General features: G+C 40.7%; 1 protein-coding gene across 1 annotated transcript in view; it reads left to right on the top strand.

The window, feature by feature from the left end:
• The first annotated feature begins 4,572 nt into the window (after positions 1-4,572).
• The window catches only part of LOC147050865 (contactin-associated protein-like 5), a 64,049-nt gene continuing 58,052 nt past the window's right edge, over positions 4,573-10,569 (top strand). The window contains exon 1 of the mRNA XM_085920167.1: positions 4,573-4,648. Within this exon, the coding sequence (XP_085776293.1) occupies positions 4,573-4,648 (76 nt within the window). The remainder of the gene's footprint in view (positions 4,649-10,569) is intronic.

Here is a 10,569-nt window from a genome sequence, read left to right as displayed (position 1 = left end):
GTCAAAAGCATGTCAAACTCTTGATGAAAATATGCAATGTGCCTATAGACTGCTCCATTTACGAAGAAAAAACAGATTTGAAGATCACTCTAGTCTGTATTTACTTCTACAACATCTCAACTTATTGTGGTTAGACATAGCCTTTAAGAGACAGAGACATCATTTTTTCTGTGGTCAGAAATTTCATTTTCCAAAACATGCCAGGTCAAGCTGGTTTTCCCATCTCAACCGATTGATATCATGCAGTCACACAACACATAGAGGGATTCATCCAGGTGTTGTTTGTTCACACTTCTGGAAGTGAACACTTGGAGTGCAGCGATGCACCCAACATACAGAAAAGTATTTATGAAATCGTGACTTGGTGTCACATGACCGCTCGAGTACCTTGGAGTTGGGACAAGTTGCAATCAAACTGTGAGTGGGCAAACAAAAGTGTTGTCCTGATGTTGTAATTTCCCCGAGTTAAGCTTTTTTTTTTTTTTTTTGTCTTGGCACTCTTACTCATCTCCTTCTCTTGGCGTGAACTCTTTTGCTTGGCTGCCTGGGGAAAGTGAGCGAAGAGAAGTTGAAGGGAATTAGAATATATTTTAGCAAGAACGAGGCAATGCACACTTAGAGCAAACTTGGCAATCCGGACAAAGCAGACTGGAGCCGCCGTGCCAAGTGGGAGGGCACAGCCTCACACATAGACACACAAAGTTGCATCTTTAAAGGTTTAAAGGACCGATGAGCTTGCCAAACTTGACCGAAAGACAAATTCCATTTTTAAATGGAGTAAAGGGAGAGATTGCCATAGAAACAACGTATTGGCCGCAGGGAATAGAATGGCATAATTCACGTTTAAAAACGACTCCATTTCTGAAGTACTCTGATCATGAAAACTTTACCACATCCAAGGAGCATTTTCTACTATTCGTCTCTTTTTCCTTGACAACCTATGTAGTTTAACTTAGTTACAGAAAATTAGAATTATCAGTGAGATTCAGTGCTTTTTGACTGAAATGGTAAAACATAGTTGGCAGTAGTTTTAGCTGATGTTCAATTCCCAAATGCTTTGTGTTTGCAATAGTGTTGGCATTGTCTCTGGGCTATGTCTAAACGGTTAGAAAACATGACAAAAGATAAAAAATATTCTTTTCTCATTTTCATTTTTTTTTTCTGCAAGCATGTAATTGTTTGGCAGCGCGGTGGTCGACAGGTTAACACATTCGTCCCACAAGTCAAAGGTGCAGGGTTTGATTTCGGGTCCAGCCTTCCCGTGTGGAGTTTGCATGTTCTCCTTGCTCCTGCGATGGTTTCCTCCCACATTCCAAAATGTGCATGGTAGGCCAATTGACCGTTCCAAAGTTTGGAATCCAAACTGTCCGTAGGTGTGAGTGTGAGTGCAGATGGTTGTTTGTGTTCGATTGGCTGTCAACCAGTTCAAGGTGTCCCCCGCCTACTACCCGAAGTTAGCTGGGATAGGCTCCAGCACGCCTACAACCCTGGTGAGGAAAATGGATGGATGTAATTGTTTCAAGAAATGTATGCGTCCAAACAAACAGTGAAGAGACGCTGTGATGCTGCCACAGAAATTCACCATAAACAGAGAAGAACAAATCTGTGTAATATAAATGCACTCAAACCATTGGCTGGGACGACCATGTCATCATCCCAAGAGCTGTGCAGATTCGTGGACCACACAGGAACGCAAGGGCAGCGTTTCCAACTGTCTTCACTCAGGAACCCAAGTCCATAAATGATAGCATGGCTTCCAAATGTTCAAAATTTCCGAACAGATGTATGATGAGGGGCCACTGGGCGTTGCGTTGGTTTGTCAGTGGACTATGGATGGTTGTTTTCACGAATGTTGTGCTGCTAATATGAAGATGCTGGAGGGGCTAGCAGCTGGAGGGGCTAACAGCTGGAGGGCCGAACAGCTCGGGAGCTACAGTACGACACCACAACACACATGGAATGGATCACAGCCTTTTGTCATTACCAACTGCCTTTCTTGAGCAGTGCGGTGTAAACTTTAGAAGTCACAGATTGTTTTTTTGTTTTTTTTGTCTGCATACAAAATCATCTTTCCATTCATAGCAGACGAGCACGATAACAAGCGCCTGCAACATTATAAGCACCTGAATAGTAAGAACTGTCACTTTCTGAGTTTATTTGAAGTAAAAGATTTCAGTGGGTTTGACAGCACAGTTGTTCATTCATCAAAACGCTAACTTAGCTTCGGGTGCAATAAAATGACGCACAGCAAGTATGCGGTACACACAAACAACTAATATCACACACGCAAACACAAACGGCAATAACAAAGATGATTAGCTACAACTGCTGCATTTACAAATGCCATTAAGCATTAACTTCTCCAACCTGCACTTATCAGTATGCCTAGCAGCATTCTGTAAAATATTTGATCACATTAGCTGTTGTTTATTATTGCCCTGTGGTAGTAGTAATTGCGGGTTTCACTTACCTGATACATGTGCTGTCTTTTTTTTTTCTTTTTACCCTGTGGCAAATGTAGGAACCACTCATCACATTCTCTCATAAACTGAGACGATGCCTCACCAAGTATGGAAACAGACTATGTCGACGTAAAGGAGCACAAACTCCTCAAACTAACACAGATTTTTATACAGGTAATGACATTTTGACAGGTCATCATAATCATGCCAACATCACGTCGCATATTTTGGGGGAAACAAAAAATAGAAGCATTGAGACATACATTTCATGTTGCATATGGTGACACAATTAGATTAATATCAAAATAATAAATACTATAAATACTCAAATTAGAACATCTTACATTATTTGATTTTTTTAATGAACTACAATTTGAATAATTAATTGCACATTTTAAAAATGATGATAGTCTGTACAATTTCACGTTATCCCTTTGTGTCCATGTTCAAGTACACACTGCTACATTACAAACAAATTAAGTAACAAAAATGTCCGTTTTAATAGATGAACTATCAAAAAAGAATTTTAAAGTACAATTGATGAACATGTCTATTACATTCTTAAATTGTATTTCACCAAGCAGACGGCAACCTAACTTTGTACCTGTAAGCATAATGGCTCATGACCACCATGAAAATGACCAGAGAAACTTGCCAGCTGTGTTGAAAATGTGGTTTTCTTCTGTTTCACAGCCAACCATCTTGTGTATAAATTATTTAAAGAGTACATACAAACAGTACGAAACAACCACAAAGACTACAATCTGTTCTTGTGTTGCAACTAGACACTAACACACACATATCATATCATATATATATATATATATATATATATATATATATATATATATATATATATATATATATATATATATATATATATATATATATATATATATATATATATGTGTATATATATATATGTGTATATGTGTATATATATATATATGTATATACACACACACACACACACACACACACACACACACACACACACACACACACACACACGTGTACTTGTGTATTCAACTTTTAGTGACTTTGGTGACACCCTTAGGAACAAAATGTCTAAATGGCAGTCAGTGCTATAGGTGCCAGTAGAGCTAGGTTTAATGAAAGCATTTATGAAATGAACTTGTGGGCTATAAGAATTGGCTTCTGGGCCCCCGAGCAGTCCATAAAGCAGACAACCGGGATTTCTTCCGGTGATCCGGATTGGCCACTCCATGCCTATCAGCCAAAGTCATTGTGCTCCTGTTTATGTTAGTACATATATCACATTTCAATGCCCTGCAGAACTGTTCAGTTTTTGTAATCTGTGTTGGGATAGGTTTTTTAATATTGTACAGAGATTGTTGTCTGGTGTCACGCTTGTGCATTAATCCTCGGTGTTAATCCATGAACCTATCCACCGTAAATTTTTGAGACATTATTGATAAACTAGGATCAAATGTTGATCTATGGTCGCTATCTCGATGAGAAACGTGGTGCCTATCGAGCAGTCACTCAACCTTATCATACAATGATCTGTTATGAAATAGTATTTGTGGATGTATTGCATCCTTGCGGTTGATATTAATGATATTGATCGTGATATATGTGCTGTATGAAATATAGCGCATATCAAAAACAGTATCTGATTGATCTGATATGTACAGTGGTACTAAACTAACTATCTACAGTCTTCATCTATATGAAATTGAGGGTCTTCAAAAAAAGTATGTTCTGCAGCCAGGCATCGCCCCCTCCTCCTGGTGGGTGGGTGGGTGGGTGTGTTTCATGGTGGGAGGAGGCAGGAGGAGGATGGAGGGAGGAGAGGAATGCAGGGATGCTGCCGAGTGAGTGAGTGAGTGTGTGAGTGGGTGAGTGAGTGAGAGCGGATGTTGGCTGCCTCGCATCGCCGTCGTTGTTGTGGAGGAAGAGGGAGGAGGAGGGCGCAGCCTGTCGTCGTCGTGGGAGCGGTTTGCTCTCTAACGTCACACTCCTTCTCTCCGTAGACAGAGGAAGATGAGGAGCTTCTCTGCTCTTCCTTACCAATCGCTCGTCAACTTGCAGAGGATAAAATAACATTTCAAAAAAAGAGGAAAGGACAACAGAAGAACAAGGAAAGATGACCGGGCTGGCGCACATGCTTGCCTTCTGCGCGACTTTCTGCGCCTTGCGTGGAGCGTCTGCTGCCAACAACTGTGAGTAATTGACTGCTTTTAAAAAGGGAGGGAGGGGGAAAGAAGAGTTCACCTGTGAGTTACAGCGCATTGCCAAGTCTCCAAAAAAGGGGGTCTTTGATGTGGGATATAGTGTCATTGTGGTGAGAGCATCATCCGGCATGCAGCCTGATGCTGCAGCAGCAGGAGATCAACTTTAAAAAGGAGCACATGAATAAGTTATTTTAATCTTGCTGGGAGAGATGTTGATTAAGATGAGGAGGGGGGGAACAGGTGGAAGACAAAATACAGCCATGCATGTTGCTTTGCAATACATGTGTTAAGATGGCCTGGGGGAGTTTCTTTGTGTGTGTGTGTGTTAGGGGGGGTCATTAATGCCGCATGTGAGAGTCAATGTGTGCAGGGCTCATGTTGAGGAACTGCTGAGTGGCCACAAACCCTGCAGAAGGTTACTGTTATTGGTCGGGCTAATGATGCTCCCGCGGCAATGCCCTATTGTTTCCCGCTTTTATTTATCCCGTCTGCATGACTATGTCCTTTTTTTCCCCCCGTCGCTGAGACCAAGCTCAATTTCATTTCTTAGCCACTTTTTTTCCCCCTCATTTACACATAGATCCAGGTGTAATGAATCCCACAGAGCCAGGTGAACACTTCCTTGCCATTAATACAGAGTGTGCAGATGCATCATAGAAAACGGTGCCAAATTTTAATCAAGCATTACCTTGGTGTGAGAAATTGGATCAATAAATAAACAGCACAGTAAAGTACAAGCCCTAAAACACCCTATAAAAATGAATCCGCTCCTCTATACAATGGCTGCAAAAAACAATAAAACCTTTATTACTTGTGTCAAAAAAAGATTATATTTATGGTGTGCACGTGTAGCTATCAGACCTGCTACAAAACACTCCAAAATTAAGAATGATTAAACAGTATTTGTTCAAAAATCTGACATTTTATCGGTATTCATCCATTTATTTCAGGGTCAAATATCTGTACAGGCAATCTGTTAGGGGGCATTTTAACATTCGTGTCAATATAAGTTAAAGTTATCTATCTATCTATCTATCTATCTATCTATCTATCTATCTATCTATCTATCTATCTATCTATCTATCTATCTATCTATCTATCTATCTATCTATCTATCTATCTATCTATCTATCTATCTATCTATCTATCTATCTATCTATCTATCTATCTATCTATCTATCTATCTATCTATCTATCTATCTATCCATCCATCCATCCATCCATCCATCCATCCATCCATCCATCCATCCATCCATCCATCCATCCATCCATCCATCCATCCATCCATCCATCCATCCATCCATCCATCCATCCATCCATCCATCCATCCATCCATCCATCTTGCTCCTTTTCAAATATATATAATTCAACAAAAAATATTTACCCAGTTTAATTCAACTTGTTTCTTTATTTCTTATGTCATTCTCACACATTCAAAATAAAGAAGCATCCCATCGTAGCATCACCTTGTCGCACCACCTTCTCGCTTGACCTTGTCATGTTAGCTGGTAGTGGCACTTTGTGTGGATATTCTTCTTCTTTAAAAAAAGGCTAAAGAAAAGAAATGCACAATTGCAGTTGATCCCGTGATGCTTGCTGGACTGATGAGCCATGAGGCAGTTACGTCTGTCTTTATTAGCCTGTTTTTTTCCACGTACTAATCTTGGCTGAATAATTAAATATGACCTGGTAAGTGCTAGATTTAGATATTCTGCACTTTACATTTTGGAAGCACTCACGTCATACATATTAGTGCCAGCAGGGGCACTGTTGTTGAGCGGGAAAAAAAAAACCTACACTGGCTTTACCTTTTATTGTGATTCAGAAAAGTTGACTTTGGTGCATTTAGGACGACCTGCAAATGCGTAACTCACTTGAAAGCAATAAGGCAACTGAGGCAAATTTCTTTGAAATGAGATTTAGGGTGACCAATTTCTGACATAAGAGCACTCATAAACACAGCACGGGCATATAAAGCTATCCATCCACTTTCTGTACTGCTTACCCTTCTTTGTGTCACGGATGTGCTGGAGCCCATCTGAACAAAATGGTAAATGGCCTTTCACTGTCACTTGTATAGCACTTTTCTACCTTCAAGGCTTCAATACTTTCTCCTCATGTCTCCCCTGATGATGCAGCTTCAGGAGCAACTGGGTGTTCAGTAACTTGGCCAAGGACACGTTGACATGGTCACAAGAGTTGATGATCAAACCCACAACTTTAGATTGTGGAGACACTGAGACATTCCATCTTTGGGCTGTATTTGGGCAAGACATTTTTGGATTGGCTGCAAGCAAATTGTGGAAGAGAACCACTTCTCCAGCTCACCCGCTACCTAACAGAAGGATAGATATTGGGAAGAATGAACGTCAAACAAATATTTCCGATGATGCATTTGTGTGGGTGGAAGTCGGAAAAGAGCAATCAGCACAGTTATGTAAGCGTATATTTTCATCAAAGGCTGCAACTTTGACCATGAAAACTTAGTGATGCTAAGATGACTTTAAAATACCATGATATAAAAACATTCTTGGCAAGAGTCACTCTCACTGAAAACAGTTAGAAATGGACGTTTGCACCATTGTGGGTGTGAACACAGTCGATTTGCTTCCCGGTCAATGGAAGCGGCTCCTTTCATTCCTTTTAAAATCAGCGCAGGGGAGGAGCACGGTCTACATGGCGGGAACAGAAATTGACTCGCTGGCATCCATGCGGGAGACTGACAACCTTTCTAAGAAACTACAAGAAAATCTCCACTTAATGCACTGAGTGACCAGCAGTTTTTCGCCACGGCATAAAAGAGCAATCGTGCCACCTAGGTGGTCTTTGTTCATGCTTAATTTTGAATTTCTATACATTTATATGCAAGAGACCTACACATAGACCTATATCCTTAAAATATATTGTTATAACCAAATATATTGTTTTAACCAACATGTTTGGGATGACTTGCAACTTTGTGATGAAACTGACGTTTTACAAACAAAAAGACCCCCCAAAATGGTTGGTTTCCATTTCCTATCCAGCTCCCTCTGCAGCATATAATATGATCTTAAGTTATGTGAAGCGGGTTCTTTCTTTTAGTCACATTTAACAAGATGGTCACTCCACAATTTCACGTGTGCATCCATGCTTATATTACAGGGAGGGTACGTGACTTGCTCGTTCGACCCAGTCTGCCTCCACCAGACAAGTCTGGAACGATCCGATGATTTGCATTTGTTTGTTTCCTGAAAACAATCCCTTGTTTCCCACAATTCCCCGGTGTCATTAGTTTCCATACGTAGAAGCATCCTGTTGGAGGGAACAATGGCCCTCCAGACGACAAATGGCGTGGCTACATATTGCATTTATAGAGGATATTTTCATACAAAATCTGCAATAATATGATGGATGGATTGCCAATTTTCCTAAGGTCATTTTCTCCGAGTAGAATCATGCTTCACACCATTTCTAACAAGCTCTGTGTTTGTGAAAAATACCAACACAACGCCCACGATGTAATCTAATTTGAAATTGTAATCTTGTCATTGGCAGCTTCTTGCATGATACCCGGGGCAGAGATTCTCCAACTGAGGTGCATGAGTGAATTCCAGGGGACGTGCGAGATTAAAAGAGTAATGGCGGTGGAGGATAACAGAAAGGGTTGGCCACCGGGAACCGGGAATCGGGACCATCATTTCGGTTCTCTCAGAATAGTTCAAATTTTAGAATGTTGGTGATAATGAAAAAAAATGAGTAGGGTCAGCAATCCTGCTTCAGCCGTCGTCTAGTTATTGATCGACTAAGTCCGTTTATTTACAACATTGACCCCGTAAATTAAACTCGGACTGAAACAGTAGGTAAACCCACAGGTCGCTTGATGTCTTGCTGGCTTTTCGCTCGAGTTCAGGAGAGGATCCTCTGACAGACAAAAAAGAAAATTTGAACAACAACTAGTCAATTTGGTGGGGGGTGGTTGTGAAATTACTTTGACTAATGCTAAATGCTATTTTGTTTGACAAGTCACCATTACCCACCATTACCCAACCTTTTTGTCCTGACAAAAAGACGGGAGATTGTTGCCAGTACTTGTCAGAAATGCATCCAGATCCTTTCGTGTTGTTGTTGGCCTCTTGGCAGTCTTCCTGACCAATTTTATTCTCGTCTTTTCATCCACTTTGGAGGGACATTGAATTTTTGGTTATGTCAGTGTAGTCTGTCCATTATCTTGCACTGTGTTTTGGAAATTCTTTTGTACCCTTCCTCTTGCTGATAGCTTTGAAAACTGAAATCCCTCTGATGCTGCGGAAGCTTTCTGTAGATCATAGTTTGTGCTGTAAGATGTGACTGCAAAGCTGTCAGGGAAAAAAAAAACCTTCTAGAGAAGCTGGAATTTCTTGCGGGTTAAGTTGAAATGATGGCAGGTGTTCTGACTTCCATTTAATACGATTTTGAATGCGACTGGTTCATTCTAAGCACAGCAACATCCTATCACATACTTGTGCCACCCTGTTATCAAAGTTGTTCATTTTGTCTTCCCTCGCTAAAAGACTGCTTTCTTCTTCATTGAGTTGTACAGGTTTAAGGTCACATTAATGATGGAAAAAGTTTTAAAAGCATTTACCTTGGTCTCTGTTTACATTTCACAAAGCCTGACATTTGAATGAATGTGCGTCGCCCTTTTTCTTTCGCTGTACATGGTTTTGGCGAGTTGACACTAAATTGCTGATTCCATTTATGCGATCCTTACAGGTGTTGGTGTGTGCTTCACATTTCACACTTGCTTTTTTTTTTTTATTTTTTTTTTAGACTCAGGGTTCTGAGCTCTTCAACGTGATAATGTAAGTCACACTGAGCATTAGCCCCAGTAAGTAGAGATGAGGTGAGCAGGGCTTCATTTGCCTGTTCTGTTCCGTGTTCTTGATATTTTGACCGAAAAATACGTTGCAGAAATGTACAGAATTAATACACCTGGGTACTGCTTTAAATTGTGGCGCGGAAATGGCATATTGTGGGTTCTTGAATTCATCTGATGAACTGTTTACGTGCTTTAATGTCTCTTTGTGTCTCTGAAAAGACACAGCAATTATTTCTCCTGAGGTGAAAATAAGAAGGCAGAGATGGAAAAGAAAATGTGAAATTCTGCATAGTGGCTAGAATAAAGAAACCAAAAATATGGTTGCTTTGGCTTTTTTTTTTGGGTGACCTTTCTTGTCACTGGCAAATCCCAAAAGTCCATCTATGAATACTCCCAATGTGACAGCACGTTATGTGATATGACATCAGTGATATGTTGAACCATCGCTGATGTGTGGACAGGAACATGATTCCTGCTAAGGAGTGCGAATTTGGCAAGGAACTGACCGCTACTCGCTCATTTCTGACAGCCGGCTGCTTCTCAAATGTGACTCGTGATGGCGTCTGACACGACACCGCCGTGATGAATCGCCACAATGCTCCAAAGAGGTGCCGTGCCCTCAGAGTTGCCGAGCTGCAAAACAACATAGGAAGGAGCAGCGAGGTGTGGAAGATGGGTCGGAGGGTTAGACATGCGTCACGTTCTATCTCTCCGATTTTGAGGGCTTTACAAAAATGCGGCTAAAAGAAAGCAGCAGTGCATACATCAGCGTCTGACAGAGGAGCAGATCATTAACACCCTACTGGACTGACCTTTACTGTAATTGACGAGGAGCCAGAGAGTTATTAGACTATGTAGTCAATCAATAATTTCTCCCGTTACTGTCCGCTAAAGTGGAAATTGATTTCTGTTAGTGGGGCGGAACGTCGTCAAGACATGATGTTTTAAGTTAACACTTTGAGCAAACACTTTGAGCTAAGACCGCAATACAGGCTGTTTATGACAATGTTCCAAATTATTCTTCAAAATAGACATCTGTTTAAATATTATTTACAGATCTGTTTCAATT

This window comes from Syngnathus leptorhynchus, chromosome 9 (assembly GCF_054491065.1).
Source record: "Syngnathus leptorhynchus isolate UIUO chromosome 9, UIUO_Slep, whole genome shotgun sequence".
NCBI lineage: Eukaryota > Metazoa > Chordata > Actinopteri > Syngnathiformes > Syngnathidae > Syngnathus > Syngnathus leptorhynchus.
Note: the sequence above shows the minus strand (reverse complement) of the source record. Positions and strands in the feature narration are given on the sequence as shown.